This window comes from Strix aluco, chromosome Z (assembly GCF_031877795.1).
Source record: "Strix aluco isolate bStrAlu1 chromosome Z, bStrAlu1.hap1, whole genome shotgun sequence".
Classification (NCBI taxonomy): domain Eukaryota; kingdom Metazoa; phylum Chordata; class Aves; order Strigiformes; family Strigidae; genus Strix; species Strix aluco.
In genome coordinates this window covers 78657069-78680160 of record NC_133971.1, presented here as the reverse complement: position 1 = coordinate 78680160, position 23092 = coordinate 78657069, and the positions used below count along the sequence as shown (strand labels likewise).

The following is a 23092-nucleotide window of genomic DNA, read 5'->3' as shown; positions in this document are numbered from 1 at the left end:
ACCCAAAATCTGAGTGAACTCCTTTTCCACCGTGTTATGTATCTGCTACCCCATAAATTCACCTTTGCTCTTCCTCTAATTACAGCATTAAAAACCAGAAAACGTGAGAAGTTGCCAGAAAAAAAGAACACTGGATGTACTTCTACATGCTCAAGCGTTGTAGCTCCTATAGTCACTGCAAGTTCCCCAAGGAGCCAATACATTTCAATAATCCCATTGGCATTGGATTGTTTCAAGAATAAGTGTCTGGTTTTATATTTTAACTGAAATTAAATATGCAATTTGCAGTGAATATGGACAGTGAATGGTGTAGCCTGTTCTCTAGGATATTGAGAAACATGTATTTGTCATCTGTCTACCTTTCGATCCTCTAATGACTGTTAGCATCACCACTGAAACAAACTGTAAATTAATTTGCTTTAGTGATCAAAAAAGCAAATCACAGTAGGGATCATGAGGAAAGAAACAGCAACAAACCAGAGCACATCATTATGTGTTCATCTAAACACATCTGCATCTTGAGTACTGAGTGCAGTTTAGCTAGCCAGTCTTAAGGAGCATATGACAGATCTGAAAAAGACTCAGAGAAGGGCAATAAGGATGAGGAAAGTTGTGGCTAACTTCCACCTCAGGAAAGACTAGCTCAGGATTCTTCAGAATGGTGAAGAGGCTGATACGAAGAGGTATGATAGATGGCTATGAAACCATGAGTGGAAAAGGTGGGCTGCAACTGGTGGTCCACAAGCAGGAGGAGGCATCAACTGAATCTTTGTGGAGGCATGTTCAGAGTAAACAAAAGGAGGGGGTTTCACCTGTTGTGTAGTTACACCAGGGAGCTCCTTGCTGCAGGATGCTGGGGTTGAATATTTTCATCAACCCAAAGGGAGACTAGGCAAGTTCATGAAAAGTTTATTGCAGGTTACTAAATACACAGACAGGGGATTAATCTCAGGAAGTTCCTAAACTGTGAATAGTTGGGGGCTGGGAAGGTGCTTCAGAGCTGTTTCATAACAGAAAGAAAAATTGTTACTTTTGAAGGTAAATATAGCATAATCTTTCACACAAATCAAAATCTGATAGCACTTGTCTAGTGATGAATAGGAAAAAAGTTAATTCATGTACACGGATGTGAAGGTAAACTCTGCTTGGATAGCTCACCCTTGAGCACCCCACTGATTAGTTACTATAGGGTCACAGAATAATTCAGGTTCATCGATTTCCATAATTAATCCTTCCTATTACTCTTGGTTAGACAGGATTATCAGATGCTGAAAACACTGTCTTGGAGAAAAAGATCCTGCTCTGCCTTCGTTCGTATGTACTGATTTTCATAAGACTGCCTGGCTATTCACCCAACCCGTGTTTGTGTACCAGTATTGTTGTGGGCTAAAGATTTGCGCCTACAATTTACAGCAGAGTGGAGAGCCAGGAGTACTTTATTAGCTGTAGTCACAGCTTGTCACAAGACCTAGTATCAAACTGACCTGCATGCCTTGTCTCCATAGTTCAATCTAACAAGCTATTCTGTCTTCATGCTTTGTGTTCAATGAAATAAAGACTGCAATAGACTTTTCCAGATAAAAAGCAAGCTTCCGCATTGAATGCTTTGGGATGGCTAACTCCATAGTTATACAAATAGGTACTCATACCCACAATTCATGGACTTGCACAAAATAGCAGTGCTCCAATTAATCAAACCTTTTAGAGATGAGTTTGTCGTCTGCTTGAATTACTGCATTGCTAAAGCTCTAATATGGTCAGATCAGGTGCTTTTTTGTAATATGAGGATTATTAGTCTGTACATCTGTTTGTGCAGACAATGTACTCTACAAGAAAATCAGGTAATCTGTATTCTCCTTACTAGAACAGTTAAATGTGCAAGCTAAACTTGCTGAACCTTTTTGTACCTGTGCATAATTGACCTGCATGTAATGGTGAAGGGAGGGGGAACTTCTTTCAAAAAGCTGCTTGCAAAATCCGACAGCACCACTGTAAGCACCAACTACATAGTCTGAACACTGGGATTTTAGCTTGCACAAAGCAAAAACAAACTTGAAAGCGAGAGAATGGTTGGAGCAATTAGCTGCCTCCTCTTTTAAATGCAGCAGGGAAAAGCTGGTGCATCTCAAAGCTATTGAAAATTGATCGGACTGTTATACATCACCAGCTAGTACTGGAAGTATACTTGCTTTTTTAGTGAGGACTAAGGCTCCTTGCATTTACTGCAGAAGAGGAGCATGGACCACCCAGCCAACTATTATGGACCACTTAAGATACAAGAAATTTAGGCTTCAGGTTTTATTTGCAATAACTTTTTAAGAGCTGGTGCCCTTGGATACCCCATAAGTCTGTCCAGAGGAAAGCACATCAGGTAGCATCTCAGCTTTCTAAGTGTTCAACAACATCATTCTGGTTTTATAAAATTTGGCTGCAATTTAGCCTGATGATGACAAATTGGCAATTTAAAACCAGAAATAGGAGCAGATGAAAGCAAATGCAACCCCACCCTTCCTGGAGCCGTGCAAGAGGAGGCTGTTTGCTGGTGAAGGGAATAAACACGGCTGCTGCTGTTCTCAAATGTTTGTCATCTTCCCTCTGCTTTCTTTTTAATAAACCCTGAGTCCTGAATTAGACCTTGCTAAAAAGACTTGACAAAGAGAAATGTAGATGAACAATTTCTGATGAAGCTTCTTTTCAACTTTCAGGACTGCTCTGTCTTTACCTTGAAAGTGTCAGTTGTGCAAAGGCTGCAGTTAACAAATATCTGTAAAGTGTGTTAATTTCCCTGTCACCATAATGTCTAACACAGTAGAGCTCTGAGGAGCTTTCTCCCTCATGTTCTCTTTGTGAAATTAGATTTTGGTTTAAATAAATACAACTTTTAGAGTACAAAAGGAGCTTAATTTAAAAGACCAACTTACTGATGTGAATACTTGAATATATGTTACTAATTTATTCAGTGAACTTCCTGCTACCTTTTTTTTTTTTTTTTCTTTAATTTGCCCTTTTCCAGACATTCAGAAAAAGCTCTTGACCTTCTAGAATAATTAAATAAATAGCTTGGAGAATTGCACTGACAATTTTGTAGTAACTTTCAGTCCCATAGCATTGTGCAGAAGAATAGAGAATTGGACTGGAATGTCTCACTTTTCATATCAAACCAAACACTTGTCTTGCTACTGCTGCAAGGAGCTCTTCTTTTTCTCTTTCTTGGGCATTGCGGACAAAACCAGGACAAAACCATGATACTGTTAAGCAGTGATGTTTAATGCCAATGTCCTGCAGCTCCTATTACAGTCTTTGCTGCATCAATAGGATCAGGTGAGTGAAAGAAAATGGTTTAGTGGAACTTTTGTGGGAGAAAAATACCAGTGGTACCTTGGCCTTGTGTGTCTTGTGGGACCCAATGCATGCTCAGAAATAATTTGTTAATAAATATAAATAGGATTTATTTGAGAGTCTGTACAAGTTCTCTCTTACTTCAAAGCAAGTGATAAATATTGTAGCATTAATGATCTGAATGTTATTTTGGTGCATTGAGAATTTATGATTTAAAAGAACTTTGTCAATTTTTTTGAAAGGCCATGTGGAAGACCTGAGCAAACTATGTTTATAAAGATTGGTCAGTAAATCTATATATTTTTATCCTCTACAAAAAAATAAACAGTGATTCTGCCTGGTAAACATCGTACATACATACGTGTGAGTGCTTGCCTGTGAGTATGCACTTAAAGTGGAGAGAGGTGGCTTCCTCCAAAGAGGAATTGCCCTGTGTTTTTATATTTTACAGGCTTGCCTATGGGTTTGACTTTGGTTCTTTTTTCCCTTTTGAAGTTTGTTTCCTGAAACATACATTTTTTCAACACAGAATTGTTAATCTCTATCTGGTTAGCCAGATATTTTGGTGGTGCGGGAGCCCTGGGCTCCAGTCCCAGGCAGCTCCCCAGGACCAGGTCCATCTGCCTGCTGGTCTGCAGCTCTTCCATTCTCTTCTCCTGGGGCAATTTTATGTTGCATAGACCATTTAAATACCAAAAGACATGGTAAATAGAATATCTTGACTCAAGTCCACACTCCCCGAATAATTGGACAAGATGGAAAGGAATTAAATAGTTTGGGGACCTTTCTGTCACTATTTTTGTGATTATAAAGGGGATGAGTAGCTTCAGAAGAGAAGACAAAACATATTTATCTCCTGTTGTTTCTCATGCATCTTTTCTCGAATTGCTATACAAAACCTTTGTAGTGGATGGTTCAGAGCACTTTGACTTTCCAAACAGAAAACCTTTTTACACTCTGAGTAAAAACCTATGTTGATTCTCCCTGGCTGTGTTATATGTATTTGCATACGTACAGCTGTTTGGGGGTCAGGTGACATCTTTTAACATGCTATTGCCTTGTGCTTGCCTCTTACAGCGTTTCTGGTGTGAGGATGTGCCCAGGTTTTGCTCTGTTTTGCTTGCTCTCAGATTATTTGCTCCACTACCTTGGAGCTTGCCTGACATTTATACCTCTACAAAGTGAGGGTAGGATATTAGCTCTAATTCGCTAGCTCTTTATATTCACTTGTCAAAAGCATAAGGCCTTGGGAATGAGAGCTTCTATGTGGATTTTGCATACAGCCGGTGTATGCAAACACTGCCTACACTGGTAGGAGTCTTGGGGTCTGGCATGTGCTTAGCTGCCCATGGGTGAGCAGAAAGAGCCTTCCCATCCGCTGGGAAATGTAAACTCCACTATATCATGTTGCAAAGAATTCCCTTTTAAACTACAGTAGGACTGCCAGTTTCTATACCTTCAAACTCTTCTTAAACAATGGCATTCTCTTTGTCTGTCTGACTGTAGTATCCAAGCTGTGCTATTTGAGATCCCAGTAATTGCATTTCTATACTAGATGCCTTCTGTTTCTTTGCTGTATCTCAAAGTTTGCCTTCAAAGATGCAGCTGGCTCTCCTGTATGGGTAACACCTCCCTGATAGTTCCTGGGCATGTCAGGATGGCTTCCTAACATGTCCAGGTGCCTCTATGTTGCAGCTGTGTGTCCAGATGGCAGATAGAATACTTTCTTTAAAACACTGTCTGCAAGCTACACTAATTCTATTGCTTTGAAGGTGATGAACTGTGCAATTCTGAGTGTATTTGCATATTGGTGAAAGAAGGAATGATTTTCAGAAAATTCTGGAGAGACATGTGACTCTGAAATGACCTCTTTCTTTAGACCAGACCTGGGGCTTGGATAAACCTCAGCCTTTAAGGGTCTGGTTTTTGGTTACTATAAATCCATGTGGTCCTGTTGCAGTTACTAAAGCATCATAGGTACCAGGTTATTGCCTGGCTCTTATCTATGTTTATGTCTTGTTTATGTTTAATCACACTAAATCCAGGCCCCTGTGAATCATCAAGGATTCAAAATACTGCCACTCAGGTTGACCTGCACGTCCCATGCAAAGAATGTTGCAGTGGTATTGGGGGTTTTACAGGAATTTTGCAGTGGCTAATTGTGAACTAAGCTATCCCCAGGCACCTCTACTGGTTCTTCTGTTTTCAAACCCAAAAGTCTAGCACGGACTTTTTCTGTTGGGAAAGGGGACAAGAAAACATCCACTTTCAGTACAGTGTCCTCCCCCCCTTCCCCATGCCCTCTCTGCCCAAAATACAGTGAAGTTTGATAGGATTTAGAGGATCTCTGTTGTATCAGTCCGTGATAATTCCTTTCACAGTGTTGCTCAAGGACCAAATCGGATGAAAATGGGCTGTTGCAAAACAAACAATGAATATGCAATGTGGGCAGCTGTGAGGCTGGGGGGACAATTTACCTTAGTGTCAGCAGCCAAACACTTAAGTGTGTTTGTGTGGTACTTCGAACAATTCAAGATTTAAATCAAGAAGAGTGCTTTACAGCAGTTTAGCAACCTATAAAATCCTACCTTAAGGAGCTAAAGACATGTAATATGAGAGATGCTTGTTTTGTCCTGAAGTCTGTAACTGTTGCTCTGCAACTGCTCAGCTGCTTTTTCCAGTGCCAGCTACTGTTAAGGGTGGCACGACTGTTTTGTAAGTCTCTGCTGCTTGATTAAGTAATGTTGTGATCTAAAAGTTACATTGCTATGAATTATAAAACACAGTAATTCTTACTGCAACACTGATCCATACTGTCTCAGTGTATGTTAGCCCTGGACTTAGCACTGAATACTAAGACATTAAATGGCAGTGTTTGCTTCCCGTTACAAGGGGTGATGGTGCGGCTGCAAATCATTCACCTGAATGCAGATAACAAGGTTGTGCTGTGACTTAATTAATACAGATCTACTTTTTATGGCTATCCCTGAGGACTTGAAAAAAATCAGTTATTGCTTATGTTTGTAAATTCTCAAGCGAATAGTGCAATTAGGCTTCCAGTGATATTTAAAAAATTAAATCAATATTTTAATAGCACCTCTTCAGCATTCTTGCCTTGCGTTTGGCAGAAAACAGTAAGCCTAGCTATAATAAACTCACATGCATAGACATATACACGAGGCAATATTTGTATTAAGTTGTGATTGCTCTTGGGAGGGAATTCAGTGCAAGCTTCCTGTTGTACAGCACTGTTCTCTCGCTTCACCTGTCCTATAAATCCATTGTGTATAGTTTTGGTACTATTTTGCTTTATTTAATTTAGTAACCCTAAAAATTGCCTCTGGATCACATCATCTTTCATTTTACTTAGATTGCGAGGATTCCGGAACCAGGAAGTCTTTATGCACAGCTGCTATGAGGTATCAGCTGGATCGTGTCTAATTAGTGCACACTCTGGATAATTATTTTTTTTTAGGCAATGGATTCTTCTTTTCTGCAACTGTTCTAATTCTTCCACAAGACCTTTACAATCATCAAAACAATAAAACCAAATTCCTGTCAGTGTAGCTGAATCTCACCTCGCTCATTCATAAGAAAAATGAAGCTGAGTTAATGGGGTGATACCAAAACCCTAATTTTTTTATTTAAGTATCTTGTTCAAAAACAATTAAAATTCCTTCATGGGCTTGGTCATACAGAACATGATCCTCTTTGCTATCATCTTTCCAGACTTCCAGCTCTAGTCACAATACTAATCCCTCCTCCACATACTCACCTTCTCTTACACTCATTGAGTCTCTCTGACATTGCATCTAAGAGAGGCTTCTCACCTGACTTGCTCTTATTTTTTTTTTAAAGTAAAAAAATCTCCAGCCACTATGATTACAAAATATCAAAAGAATTTCAAAATGAAGAGTCCTTTACTGTTCTTCCCAATGCTACGCTTATGACCTAGTTTGACCTTTTCTAATTTTTGTCCGAAAGAATAGACTGTTTATACCTAGAGATAGAGCTAACCATGGCTGTAGCATTGTAATTGCACTGTGATGTTTCTATGCAGCTTAAAAAATTCAGGTCGCTGACCATTTTCTTACCTCTGTAGAGCAGAATTAACACTACAGTGTCAGCTGGACATTAATGACTTAAGTTGCCTTTAATGAATTGAAAGATATTTTGCATGACCTTCTTGGCTGGCTTGAATAGCCAAAAAAAGAAAGCTAATCTCTGATATATGTTGCTTAATTTGTTTCTACAGGTTCCCTTGGGCTAAATTACTGCAGTGGTGCAGTCAGCTTTCTTCACAAGGCCTACCATCATTAGCAGTGCTGAAAAACCTCTCATTATGAGTATCTTTACAGGGCAAATGTGTTAAGCAAGTGTTCATGTAATATAGGGTGAGTCTGGTGATTGCAATATGCTGATGCTGCACTAAGTGTTCAGCTCATTCCAGGTTCTTTCACCAAGACTGATTTCAAATGTCAAAATGGGAAATTGTACAACCAAAACCAGGATCTTGGAATATCCCTTTCACAGTCACCAGAAGGCCTACATGCCCCTCTGGTTGGCTGTGAAGCAGCTTGCGGTGCTTCAGCAGAAAAGGATATGATGGTAGTCTGGAGCAGCCTGTGGAGGAGAAACCATAACCAGGGCAACCTAGAGTGCTGCCAATCCTTTGTGCAAACAGGGTGGGCGGATGGATGGATGGATGGATGGATGGATGGATGGATGGATGGATGGATGGATGGAGAGAATGGGACCAGTGAAGGACAGTGGCAGCAGGCCATTGCTGCACTGTAAACTGGACAAGCATAGATGAGTGTTACAGCTGGAGTGGTTATGTACTGGGAACTGTCCATGCCCAAGCACTGGGAATAGGAGGATTTAGTGGAGAAAAAGTGGGTAGGAAAGCAAGCCTCGAAATGCCTGTAGTTAGCAATGTTGACACATCAGGGGACCAAGAGTGATGCGATAGTCATGAGACCTCCTTCCTGTGGAATTAAATCATGGAGGGCAGCATGGGCTTGCATCTTCACCAGCTTTCTCCATCAGCAGCCTCTTTGCATTCTGCATCCTTGTGGGTCACAAGCGCAGAACAAAAATCCTTCTGGTATGTTCCCCTCCTCTGAATAGTGTTGTCTTCTCTCTCCAGTATAAGTTCATGCAGCTGACAGGGAGCAGAGTGGGGAGTCCAGGCTGAGCTTGGCTGTGCTGCAATGTGTGATGAGAAGCAGAGCTGGATGTCAGTGATGTCTTTATCTAAGAAAATTAATAACTTGAAGATCATGTAGTGGATTTAGAGGTGAACAAATCTTTTTTTAAATAGGTGAATAAACGCCAGAGTTTAAAAATAGATGAGGAAAAGGGCAAGAAAAGTAAGTGACTCAGCATAATCCACAGAAATGAAGGCATGGAGCTGGGTGTTGTAATTTCTAGTTCCTAACTTTGTGTTTGGCTCTCTGGACTATACTTCCCTCTGATGCCCTGTGTTGAATCTCATTAATTTAATTACTTCAGTGGGAACAGGAGCAAGACCTTAGGCTGGGATTTTCAAGGACAGTTGAGGGAGTCAGAGACTGGTTTCCAGAGTGATTTTGTTGGTTTTAAAGCCTATTGGAAAGCCAAGATCTCAGTTACTTGTAAATGGTGGCTTAGGGAACTTGAAATTCTTTTATTCATCTCCTGCTTGCAAAGATGAAGGTCAAACTGCTGACCTACCTGCAAAGCAGGAGGTCAGAGGAATTATGTGGACTCTGGTAGAGCCATAAGTTGATTGTTGTATTTGCCAGCCATTGCACGTAGCCATTATGCTCCTTGACAGGTAAGTATTTATATATGCTTTCTACAGTACATTTTAAAGACAATTACAAAAAATGTAAAACTAGGAGTTGTGTGACAAGGAGACTTAAAACAACAAAATCACAGTATGACCTAGAGGATCCACTTCTTAAATGCCTCAAAATGTGTTAATACAGGTAAGGCTGAAGATCATAAACTCAAAAATAGCTCACTGAGGACCTACTGACACCTTGGGTAGAGGAAGAGACAGCCTGTGACTGCATTGACATCCACAGCAGGGAGCAAGGAAGGAGTCAGTTTTCCCTCTTCAGTCTAACTGTGTGAGTTCCCACCCATGTCCGCTACAGACGACTTAGCAGCGTGAGTAGATCTAGGCATAATGGAGATCCCCCTTTATTTTCCTGGATATGTAAGGTTTTATAGTACAGGTCAGGAGATTAAGGCTGCCAGATGTGGCTGAGCTGGGAGTCGGGTCAGACTGAGAGTCTCATCATGCACTCTGAAGGAGCTCAGTGGGAAGAGTAAGAAGTAGGGTGTCTGGCAGAATGACTGCCTGAGCCATATGACATAACATATAATTTTTCTCCCATCTTCATACAGGCGTTCAAGGAGTCATGCACACAGTCATCCTTGGATACAGAGGCACGCACATTTAAGTTTGCATAGTCAGCTGCACTCCGTGCAGGTCACATGCAGGTAAATGCACATGCAGCAAGTCTGACATGCAACTATCCTTCAGACACACAAATGTCAGCATAAGGCATGAGAATTAGAGACCCACAGCTGGAAACCTAGCCATTAGCATGCAAAGGAGTTTCAGTATCATCAGAGTCCCCTGTGCTTTGTCTTTCCATAAATGGATCATGAATAAAACATTCTGAGTCATGGAGAAAAACACAGTTCCCATAATTGCAGGTGAGTGCTATAAAGATGGCATGGCAACACCACCAACTCCATCCTACTGTAGGACACAGGGATGACAGAGAAACAGTCATCTTGTCTCCATCAGCAGAGCCATTTCAGGAGCCTGTCTGCCTGCCACAGAGGCATGTGTGCACCTGCAAATTGTCATTATATAAATTTACAACCACAACTCCTGGCTCTGCTGCTGGGATGCTGGACTGGAAGTTTAGGTCCATCCCAAGGCTTGAGGGAAGAGCTGAGAGCATGACTTTCTAATGCAACACCTCTACTGACTTTTGGATTTGATCCGTAAATACCACAAAAAAGCACACATGTAAATGTTTATTCATGTTTGCAGAACTGTAACTAAAAAGGGGACAGAGCTGATTTTGAGACAAAATTCCTTTCAGGATTTGCGGAAAGCTGTAGCAACATACAACTCTCATTGTGCTCATGGCAAAGATGTTACCATCCAGCAGGAACTGTGGTGTAATTGTCTCTAAAGCCTTTCTATAGGAGTAGGGACACTAATGGCAGAAGATAGAGGTGATGTTTAGTCTCAGGGAAAGGAAAGCAAAGCACCATTTCCAGATTTGCTTTTTTTCTGGGAATACTTTGTATAGGGTTTTCTATGTGAAGAAGGACGGTTGCTTGCTTCTCTACTTCTGCTGGTGGTCTGTAAAGCAAGCACATAAATACACATGCACACGTTTGTCATTCCAGCTGTGGCTCTGCTTAGAAAGATCTAACCATAGACTTGTTCAAGTTACTTTCTAAATCCGTCGTGACTGGTAGTGTGTCATGTTTCTTGGAAGCAGACTGTTTCAGGTCACGGAGTGTAATTAAAGGCAATTAATGCAATTACACACAACTGTGCTACTGATAATACTCCAGATGCCATTATGTCACTGTGCTTCCTGCTGCTGGCCCTCACAGGCTGTGCCTTTATGTTCTCCTAGTGTTGTCACTGTGGTTAAGCCAGGGGGCTGGAAATGGGAGAAAATGTACAATTTATTGTTCCTAACTCCCCTCACTCTGAAAATTTCAAGAGTGCTAAGCAGATGTCAAACCCATTTGTCTATTCTCTTTTCTATCCACTGATTCATGAAGAGTAAGAAGGAGACAAGGGTGAAGACTGCCATGGAAAATGGTCATGGTTTAAATGTTATAAAGCACTTATATATAAATAATATATTTTATAGTAGTCCATTCTACAATTAAGCATGTACTAAATGTGTTGATTTCCACTAATGAGTTACATAGTTATGGAATAACTATTCAAGGGGACTAAAGTTTAGGCAGTAAAATCTGAAGGACTTGAATTAGCTGTGAACTTCAAACTTTACATTTGGAATCCAGCCCTGTCTTTCCCTTTTGTCTCAGTCTGCCAAGTAATTTACAGTTCAAGAAAGGCTAATGGAGCTATAAACAAAGCACAGATGCCTCTCACATTTCCTTTATTGGGCTGTGGTATGAAAATAGCCACTGCTTCCAGAAGAGAGCGCATGTGTAATTACAGAAGTGTCTCAAGTCTCTTGCTTATCTGCAGAACAGGTACATCATAAATCATCTTTCATTTTCAGTGGGGCGAGCTTAAGGGGCTGAAACCTACCTGAATTCACTTTATGTCCTCTGGGTTTATTTTTGTAAAGTGAGTGTTGGCCCTACTGGAATGATCATTAAACTCATTAGGTTTCTAAAGAAGGACTGACTGCTATAAGCTTGGTTTTAAAAGCTGTCTCAGATAGATAGTGGGATAACTTTGGATCACCACGTGAGCCTGTCAATCACTCTACACACATTAAAGTTCAACATTTCCCACTCGCACCAGCATGAAGATGGAAAGATGTAGTAGGATTCGTCCAACATTTCCTTTGTAGAAGGCTGATTGTTAGCAGATGCCGGAAGCTGATGGTCAGCTGATGGTATTAGCGCATACATGGATATTTCAGGACATGAGTCCAAATGAGCAGAGATAAGCTAGCCTGCACATGCAGCTTGCAGTTCACTCCCCAGTTTGCTGAACCTGGGTTTGCTGGCTCTGGGACCTTGCAGGGCAAGCAGTCCTGTCAGATACAGATGGGCTCTGTGCAAAGCTCTTTAGCAGTCAGCATTGCCCTGTAATGAAAAGGCAAAGAGGCTCAGTCGTGTATGTATCAGCCAGCCAGAGGAAAAGCTTTCCATACTGACAGTTTTCATGAGTCTTGATGTTAAGCATTTGTTTCACATCTGACAAGAGCCATGGTTTGATTTTTGGGTCTGCTCAGAACTATCATTGGTCAAAGCATGAGAGAGTTGCAGCAGAGTTGGTTAGTCTCACAGTTTAGGGCCCTTTTCAGGCACCTCTGCCTCCCCAACAAACTTTGGCTGTTCCACTGAGTGTGTGGCTAGCAAGACATTTCAGAGCCATCCCTTAGATGGGTAATATGACTGTAAAGGGAGGTCAGAAACTGGGTCTCTAAGCTATGATATTTAAGATGTTCTGATAGTGAACGGGAAACAGGTTCTACCTGCATAGGGCATTATTTCTGTACTGCATTGTAAAGTCCATACAATGCCCAGCAACCCTCAAGACTTTCACCTTCTCTATGGTTTCTCCTATCCAGCTTTGCAGAGTGTATCAAGCATAACTCAGGAACATACCTACTGTTCTCAGTTCAAATTCATCTCAGCTGCCCCACTTCTGCTCCCATCCCCATTGCCCTCAAACACACAGTGCCCAGGTAGGCTAAGGAGGCCCCAGCTGAGGTTCAGCGTCCTTGGCCAGCCCAGCAGCACCACGGCACAGAAGCCATCCCTCTCTGCATGGTCAGGAATGTTACCTTAAATGTCATTGCAATGTATAAGTGAACAGGAGCTTTCCCACTGAACTACATCTTCTCTTGATATTTAGAGCACATTTACTACAGTGGTATGACTATTGGGAAGAACAAGATATGAAATAACATGCTATCAGGGAAGGCGAGAGCCTTAATCCAACTGGAAGTGGGCTACCATGGCAGGAAAATAAACTGTATTTTCCATACAATAACCAAAAGGGTTTCTGTAAGAGTGGTCAGCGTGCCATCATTCACTGCAATAGGTTTGTAGAGCTTTGCATCTTGCATCTTTCGACAGCTATGGCATGTGCATGTTTGCTTGGAGAAATTCCTTGCAGTCACAGCTCCAGACATGGAGGAGAGCCCCTATGAACAGTGGCTATAGACTACTCTTCAGTCAAACCTCCTCTGTTTCGTGGGTATCAGCGTGAGGTAGGCCAAGGCTGCTTTCCAAATGGATGGCACTGTCATGAGTGCACATCATGGTTGTTGGGGAAAATGAAGACTAGGAAGAGCTGCAATCTGGGTGGCTCCTGAGTCTCTGAATAATCAAGGCTAATCCCATCCTCTAGTGTTAGAAGCAGGAGATAGAATGTGAAATCTTACATTAATAATCAGTTTATTATACACTTTGGTCTGTACCCTCAAAGCCATTTACAAGTCGAGGTTGTATTGCTTTGAGCCTTGCCTTCATTTCAATATCCTGAGGCTCCTGAACATCCCCTCGGAACCCAGCCGATGGAGCATAAAGCTAAAACCATGAAGGCCAGAGAGTTTCACAGTGCAGTCTGACACTGTCCTTAATTCATCCCGCTCTACACAGACATGACAACATGATGATGTTCTGTGTCCAGCTCAGACAGAAAGAGAGGGTAAGGAGGACATATAGTTGTCTTCTAGCAAAAGGAAGAGGAATTGAAGATGTACAGGGTGAGCTGTTAGCAACCATTTCTGGTCAGTCAGTTCTGCTGTGTAAACTGGGATTTGAGCTACAGCTCTGAATTTTCTGTCTGCCTCTGAATCACTGCCAAACACCGTCAGGAGCTACTGATCCTGATTTGCCACAGAAAAGAACAAGCTGTTTGTTCTCTTGGCTCTGTAATTTGCTTTGGATTTGACCTAGAAGGTTCACATCTGGTGGAGAAATACTCATTCGGTGCCTGGTATTTGTCTTTTGTTATCATGATAAAGTTACCAATCATACAGAAACTCAGAGAAAAATATCCACAAGTTTCAGAGATGAATCAGCAGAGCTCTTGATTAGTATCAATTTACAGACCTTGACTAGTGATCAAATAAATTAAAATACCTTGCCCCATTTCTCCTGATTCATCTAGTTTCTCAATGGGCAATTTTAAAAAATCGCAATTTAAAATTTTTATTGTGTCAATGTTAAATGCATTTTGTATTTTATATTTGTAGTTTGATTTTAACAAGAAAAGGTCTAAGAAACTTTGTCTGTTGGTGCTCCCTAGTGGTGAAATTTGCCTGCAGTAAAGTTGCAGGAATTTTGCTAATGACTCTGCACTTCCATATCTTAATTGCTTTAAATTTAAGTCCCTCAGCCTGTTTGGGGGTATAAAGTCATTCACACATATCAGTGCTTTCAGGACTGCTCTTTCATTTAGCACAGGGCCCTTATGATGTGAAAAATGTACACAGCAGCAAAGAAAATAATTTTTCCTTCCTAGGCTTTGTTAATTTCTGTCCTTAGTGTTAATGTGCTACATAAACTTTCCTTAATAAGATGAGACATACCACTCTTGTTTCTGTTCTCATTCTGTATCAGGCAGAAATCCAGGTACCAACACAGTCAGAAAGACACACACACAGAGGCATAGGGAGTATTTCTGCTCTCAAACCCATCCCTGGGATCTCTTTCCAGCAGCAAGTGATACAGTTCCCAGGTGGTCACTCCCATGCTGGGCTCCATGGCTCTCCCTCCCCATAACTGTGACAGGCTGGTGACAAAACATTGGCAAAAAGGACTGTGATGAATGCCAAACTGGCATCAACTCATGCCTCTCACTTGGGCTGAACTTTACCAGCTTGAGAAATATCTGAGAGAGGAGGAAACCCCACAGCCATGAGTCTACTCTTCCCTGAAAAATAGCTGTAAGCAGCAAAGTGCCACATCTCTCTAGTGCAGTAGGAGCCAAGCATAACCATGTTGCCCCTGAGCAGTGGAGTTAAGCCAAAAAAAGTCTCTTCAACCCTCATCCACTGCCAGCTCTGGTATAGGAATTACTCTGAGCCTGAGCTGAAGGGCAAAGCCTTGCAGACTGGATTTGCACTGGTAAATCGTCATTGTCAATCTCCTCCAGCATGAAACCTCTAAAGCCTTTGGGTTTCCTCACCATATTCTGGGATTTATGGCTACATAAGGCAAACAAAGGAACAAAAGGAGAAGTTGGTGCAATCTGTATATCCAAATCTGGTATCTTTTAAACACATGTATGTAATATATATATATAAGCATATAAAACATGTATATACCATTTAAATTACATGACTCTCAAAGACTCAAGCCCAGCACAATAGCGTTGGCTCAGGCTCATCTACATGGAAGGTTGCTAAGACTGTATTGCGGGAAAAGGAGTACCACACCACCACATAATCAGAGGCAGTGGAATGCTTCTGCCCCAAGAAAACTGTCACCAATCCTGATCCAGTAAAGGACAAGCCTGGCTGTGATGGTTTAGATTCTGCTGAGAAATGGAAATTGACCTAGGACTTCAAAAGATCCCAGAGAAAACAGCGGAGTCAGAGAATCATCTCTTTTTCAGAGAGGCAGTGAATCTGAGCAGGGAATGGAAGTGCTAGGACAGGAGTGGTGATTAAGGATGCACCCATTCCCTTCATGTCTTCTCTGTGGACTGGCTTTCAGGTGCTGGTTTAATCAAACAAGGTGATTATCAGATGCTTTGACTGATGATTTTCAAACCTTTTTGATAGTAAATACCATTGTTTATCAGGGATCCTTATTGCTTCACATTGTTCCTTTTGAAGCTTTTTTTACCCTTTTTTCTATCAGGCAGGATCTTATCTTCCTGCCTTCAGCCTTTTCAGCACCATGTTATCTCTTTCAGAAAGTTGAGACATACCAGCAAACCGGCTGGAAGCCGGCTGAAGTAATTCTGTGGAACCTGTAAAGGAGAATTTCAGTTTCTAGTATTCAATGTATGTATGCACATTACTAGACCTTCCATCCCGGTGTAAGAAAGCCCAGTACAGCAGATGGTTCTCACAGTTGCAAAATGTATTTCCAGTGGCCTGGAACAGAGCCTTTCCATGACTTGGATCAGCTTTTGAGAGTTGATTCCCTGGGAGTTTCCAAAGCCCATAGGCAGGTTATCTGCACCCCGGCTCCCTTGTTGCAGATGGGGAGCCGTTGGCCTTGTAAATGTTGGGAAAATCAGATGTGACACAAGCTGCTGTCTCCTGAACTCCAGGTATGGTCACAGGTACTTATGGTACCAGCATCTGTGTCGAGCATTGATACAGCTGCAGAATTATTTGTTAGATGAAATTAAAGGTATTTTTGCCTGTCTTTTGTTTAGAATATCTGATCAACTATGGGATTCAAATGCCTCACAGCTCTGTTGTCCCTCCTGTTTGCTAGCACTCCAGAAGTGCTATCATTTCTCATAGAAGAACTAAATACAGATGCAGCTTCCAGCATGACTTGCTGGGTGATATTTCAGGGATCTTGAATCTCCAGTCCTATTTGCTGTCTCAGACCTCAGCATCCATCTCTCACTCCAGTGCTCCACTGCCTATGAGTACCAAGAGAGAATTAATTTGCTCAATGACTTAAACAGTAACTGGCAGTAATTTAGGAGGCAACTGCAAACAGGGACACTGTGGTCTCACATTGCCACGTGATAGATGACCAGTGTAGGACAAAGTGGTGGTGCCAGCTCGTGTGCAGCAATGCCCATGGTTCAGCCACGAACCAGGCTGATGAAGCAGAACAAGAGCCTGGGGCTGAAAGCCTGCCATCCCTCTCCTGCATTCACCCTTCTGCAGGCTAGAGGTTCCTGTGGTAATCCTGTGGTAATCTGGGTGGTCCTTAAAAGCGTCGATGGAGCAAAAACCATTCACTTTTGTGAAGGTGGAAGTCACATATCTCCTTTGGATTGCATGGGTAAAACTTGCCCTTTACAGCTCTTCAGTGAAAAAGGGCACACAGTCACGTTTTGTAACTTGTGTTATTCACTGGGACATAAGCCCCTCTTTGACTTGTCCTCAACAGAGCAATCTTACGCAGTAAATTGTGTTCTTATAGAAATCAGAAATTACATAAAATATATATTGCAATTATATTTTAATATAATTATAAATTAAATTATAAATTATATAAATTATAGATTGGTCCAGGTAGCCCATGCAGGGTTTGTGGAAAGGGACTCCCCTAAGATACTACCTGTATTTGTGGGCCCAAACTGTCCTGGGGTGCCTACTCTGCACGTAAAATGGGGATACCATGAACAGAAAATGTTGTTCTCCCCATGGATAGGCCTCAGGGGATGTGTATATGTTTCTGACTGCAGGAGGGAAAAACAGCATTGCAGACTGCCTGGCCCATGAGCAGGGGACCCCAGAACTGGCAGCCAACTATTACAACCAGTGTGGGGAAGGGGCATATTTTTGGCATTGGAAGAGGCTAATGGGTTTCAGTTTTGGCAGTTCCAGCTGATTTCCAACCCCTTTAAGGCAAGAAGAGACCACTCCTGGTGCATGTTTTAGGAGATAATTTTTTCTCAAGGTTCTTGCAGGTTTGCTTTAAGTCTTCTTTGATTCAGATGCACGAAAAACTGAGCAATAACTCTACTGAGGAAATCCTCCTTTGTGATTTGTTCTTGTCAAGCTTAATCACCCTGATTTAAGCACTCATAGGGTTGTAGGAAGGGGGCTGTGTAGATGTATGATTCAGGTTTTTCTGGGCATACCACAGATTAGATCTATTTAGCAGAGAGAACTGTGGGGAAAAATTGCAAGACAATGGAAAAATATGTCAAATCTTTCAAATTAATTTCAAGAATTTTTCAAGTGAAAATTTCTACTTTATCTTGAGGAGAAAAATAAAGGAAAAACCTCCTCCCCTTTTAAAAGGGGTTGTCAGCCATCATAAACGCAAGTTTTCACATTTAAAAAAAAATAGGGGAATGTAGGTATTTTCTATCAAAAATGTTAAAAAGGCAATTTCCATTAATGTTTTGACAAACATTTCAACTGGTCTCTTATAAAAATAATGATCAGATTATGTTTTACTGATCACTAATGATGCCATCTCATTAGTACTTATGAATAGTTAACCAGGAAAAAAACCAGTTAAATGACTAACTTGTTTCATATAGTAGACATGCTTTAGATGCAAAATTCTCAACATACAAACAGCTTGAATAGTAGCTACTTAATGATAGCTTTTATTTATTCTGAAAAATGTTATAAGGTAAGGTCACATTCACCTGGGCTAATACAAGGTGTGGGTCAAGCAGCCCAGCTCATACATCCTCCTTCCAGCTGTGTACTCAAATCATTGGCTAGCACCAGACACTTTCTGACCTCCTTCCTTCCCCATAAACCTTGCAGTGGCGGCTGCTTCAGGCTCCTTGCTGTGGTGCAGGAGGGATCCTGGTGCTCTGTGTTGCAGCTCATGCAGTGGAGGATGCGTGACTCTGCTGAGGTAGACCAGCTCAGACTCCCTTCATTCAGATGCTGCTTCCTCCTTCCTTGGTGGGTGGTTTGGCCAGCAGTGCATTGTGTAAAGGGTGGCTAGCTTTCCATCCACCTTCCATGAGGAGGTGAGGTGGCTGAGTGCTGAGTGAATGCCTGTATGCAATGTTTTTGGGTGGTTCCCTGTTCTCTCCTCTGCTGGTGAGATGCCTTAACAAGCATGGACACTGGGGTTTAGTTCCCCCAGAATATTGTTTTTCCACTGTGTGGTAGATGAAACCCCCTTTAAGCATTTCAGCCCCTGGCAGAAGGGGTGCTTTTGCTGCTTTGGGAGAATGCACCTGTGCTGTGTTTGTGCTTGAGTTATCCTGTGGTCGTGCTTCAGTCTATCAGAATAGTTGCTGGGTGTTAATGGGGATGAAATCCAATGTGGCTTCTAAAGGTGAAAAGTCTTAATTTAATTTGCAGATGATCTGTGGAATGATGACGTGACAAAACAGTAGCCTGAAAGCATGGAAACGAAGGAAGGCGCTGAGCTGGGGTTTCCCTCCTTGGCTCCAGCCCACCCATTACCATGGGGTGCAAGCAACAGGGATGAGGCTCAGCAAGCAAGGCTTGTGCTGGGTCTTCCTGGTGATGCAAGCAATGAATGTGCTTTTCAGAGCTAAACACCCTCAACTGTTCCTGATCCAGGCCAAGGCTACCTGAACACATTTTCAGCAGCAGTGACCAGTTTTGCTGCCCTGGAGTGATGTTGGTGCTGACCCCCACCATGATGAAGTCCTGAGTCCTGGGCTACTGCTTATGCACCAAATACTTCCAGCTTGTTAATTAAAGTCAAGGAGCAGCAACTTCTGTATAAGAGAGGGAATTCAGGACTCTTCGTTTGACAAAGCAGCCAGAGAGGGCAGATGCAATTCAATGCTTTCAAATCCAAAGCATAAAATGTGAATCTGCTAACAAAATCCTTGGACAGAAATTGTTTTTCTCCACAGGTGCTGCTGTTTCACAGCATCCTCTGTGCTGATACAACTCCTCTTCTCAAAGCCTTTGCCTCTGCTCTTCACTCCCACACCTCCTTCAGATCAGCGGTGGCAGTCAGGGAGGAGGCAGTGGCGCAGGTTTCACGGTGAAGCAGAGCACAAGCGATGGGCGTCTGGCTGCAGGCAAGGCTGCCTGCCACCTCTGTGCCATGCCGAGGGCAGTACCACTCCTATCATCAGACAGCCTGATGATGGACAGAGTAAATAAGATTTTTTTTATGGTTCGCTTTTCTTATTGCCATGGGATATGTCAAAACAACTCAGTATTGAAGCGATTCAGATGGCCTTTCATGCTTAAAGGTGCCTTCATTTTTTTGTTTCAATATCCCTTCTCATGGGGGCCATATAGGTTGATAAAAGTTTAAAGAGGAAGAAAAATACCTCACTAAATTATTGAATTAAGTGCAAAGCGTATTTTCCTTCCAGTCCAGCCTGATATTAAATTTTAATCTGCCATGTAGGGATGAGAGATTTCTCTTGTACTTTGTTTTCAGGAAGATTTTGATGGGAAAAAAGTGTCTAGTGAATAGTATCAGTTTATGCTCTTAAAACTCCAGACTTTGTCAGAGAGTAGACAGCTGAAGCCATGTCTGCAAGATCTCTGTGAGATGAGGGGTGCACTTCAGTAAACTCTTGCTATTCATCATCCAAAGAACTGGAGGTAGGTGGTAACAGTCCACAGTTGTGAATTTTATGGGACAGGATGAATGTTTTTTCCTGTGTCTGCACCAGGTGGTCACTTAAATTGAAGAGCTGTTTGACTTCTGTTTTGCTTACCTCCCAGAAAATGTTATGGTGTTTGCCCGCTTCCTTCTGCTCTTTTGCCTTTACAGTTCTGGGTTTTATCTCTTGAGCAGAGCTTTGGGGTGAGAACATAGGCTGCTCTCAGAGAGGGGTTAGTGGTTGACTTGGGAGGATAATATGGTTTTTCTGAGTAGGACAAATTAGGTATAGGATGAAATAGATGAGGTGTGACCTTGTGAAACCCAGCTAGAAACACTACAATCTTAGGCAGAATAATCATTGGATTTCTCCACTCCCTTTGAGATAACATTTTCCCATTCTTTGAAAAATGATCTTTTATAAACACATTGCAGCAGAGATGAAGGGATGTTATGTTTGTTTTGCTGGAGAAATATTTCTTGTAGAAATAATAAAACTGGGGCCATGAATATGTGCATAGACACTCCCAAAGTCTGAGCCCTGTAACATGGCATGCATCTATACACTGACCTCTCTGGGTTGCTCCAAATTTTATTACAGTGATAGTGCTTTGGTCTTTGCGGAATACTGCACCAAAGCTTGAGACCAGAGACTTGTTAAGGCACAGCACCATATGAATGTGAAATCCTGCAGGACTGCAGTCCAGAGGAAGAGCATCTTTTGGTGCTGATGCTTTTCCATGTGAAAATGAGCCATCACTTGTCATACTGCTGACTAAATTTCTAAGTGCCTGTAAGCAGACTTGATTTCTCATACTTTTAAGAGGTCATGATGAAACCCTGCAACTAGCTGACGGTGGGGATAGAAAGTGAACATTTAGTGAAGTGTCAGCACTAGTGTATTGCCTGATGTTCAGATGCCCTAACACATCCTATGGTATAAGGGAAGGATGCTCATATGCAAGCGCTGATCTCCAGCTAGGGCAGAGGAGAGTGAGATTGCTCTGAGGGTATCCTATAGACAAAGCCTGTGAGGAACTGAGATATATACATGGAGAGCAGTTCTGCAGTTTCACAAGGTGAGCTGCCACACTTGGGAAAAGTGCCTTTCTCATGAGAGCTTTGCGGTCCCAGACCCTTCATTCCTCTGATCAGCTTGCCTGTTTGCAGATGAGCTGACAACCTCCTGAGGCACATCAGCAGTTCCATGCAGCTTTGCCAAAATGTGAGCCTAAGCAGTGCTCTTTGCTGCTGTGTCCCATCAGCTTCAGGAAACTGAGTTATGTTCACATGAATCCCCATCTAAGGATTCAATATGGATGTCCTCATGCTGTCCTCAAGGCCTGACTTTGGTGTGAAGTCTACCAGTGTCAGTCTCCACCTAATATTTCTGTTAATGCTAACTGTGGTGATGTCTGCTAGCTTGTTCTCTGATTATGAATGGCACAGACTGCTTGTAGACTATGTGAAGCGCCCTTTCATTGTAATAATTTTAAAATTTATGAACTTTTTTAGTAATTCCTTGTTTTCCTGTTAAGAAAAAGTGTAAAAGTAGTTTCTCAGCTAGAAAATTTTAGCCATCTGCATTCTACTACTATAAACACTGACTTGCAGCTCACAGCTGTTGTTTCTACAAGCCTGGGAGAAGCCAGGCATCTCTTGTTTGAGGTCCCACTGAGGGTGGAGGGGCTGCCCTCAGTGAGCTGGAAGTGCTGAGGGTTAGGAGGTGGTCTCTGAAAGGTAGAAGCCAGTATTTTTCACATAAGTTTACAAATCACACTCAGCAGCAACCATGGAGCTAGAGTGATGACTATTTTGATTTTTTATGACAAGTTTACACAATGTAGTAGGGATCTGGCAGAACATCAGTTTTCTAATTGTGTCCTCAAGTTGTGTAACAACACTTCCTTGGACAAACTCAGAATTAAAAAGAAAAAACTTGCAAAGGCAGCTGGAAAATGAAGCAAGAAGCTCTGAGGTTTTTTCTTTTTCAAGGATATATATGACCTTGAGTCCAAACAAATTGGGAAATATATTTTGAGGACTCTGAAATCTTGACAAGTTTCTGCCAGTCTGCTGGAGTGAAAGGGGATTCAATGCAGCATTGCCGTCTGGGTGGGACCCATGCTGGGTATTTGGGAGGTTTTGGGTTCTGTTCCAGACTTTGATTATTTTTTTTTAGGGCAAATTACTTCCTTGGTTTGTGGTTGTCATTGCTGTTTCAGTTCTGTGCGGGTGTATTCTCTTGCTTCCCATTTTAATTCCTGCCCTGGCACCTCAGCCTCGGGATGGTGCCCGTGTTGCGGGGAAGAGGCTCTCAGCATCTCTTTTCTGCTGGCTGCACTTCCCTGGGGTCACTGTGTGCCTGAAGCTCACCATGGAGGATAAAAGGCAAAGAGTTGTAAATAACCTCAAATGTATTTTGATTTTTGCTTTCTCTGAGAGCAGAGAAGGTGCAGCAGCAGACAGGTATTTTGCCCTGGCCTGGACTCTGTCTCCTGTTTGCCAGTGAAAGCAATAATGAATTATGATCATGTGCCATTTTACCATATTCTCACTCTCTTGCCGTCAAACTGAGAGCAGAGAGGTTGTGCGGCTCTATTGGGCAGCACAAAGAGACCTGCAGTGCATTGAGCCGTTATAACCTAATGCAAAGGTATTTTTATTCCTCTGAGCTCATATTGTGCAGCTACATTTGTACAAAGAGCTGTTCCTTCATAATTCTCTATAACATGTCTCTCTAGGGGTGCTGGTGGAGAGGTCATTTTGTTCTGACCATTTCTGCCACCAGACCAGATCTGCCTTTATTAACGGATAACCAAATCAAACAAAACCTCCAACCTTTCATTTA

General features: G+C 42.0%; 1 protein-coding gene across 1 annotated transcript in view; it reads left to right on the top strand.

Annotated features, from left to right (window-relative positions):
* Window positions 1-9377, top strand: part of PLCXD3 (phosphatidylinositol specific phospholipase C X domain containing 3) — a 101378-nt gene extending 92001 nt beyond the window's left edge. Inside the window, exon 4 of the mRNA XM_074813091.1 lies at window positions 9312-9377. Within this exon, the coding sequence (XP_074669192.1) occupies window positions 9312-9361 (50 nt within the window). The 3' untranslated portion in view covers window positions 9362-9377. The remainder of the gene's footprint in view (window positions 1-9311) is intronic.
* The last annotated feature ends 13715 nt before the right edge of the window (window positions 9378-23092 follow it).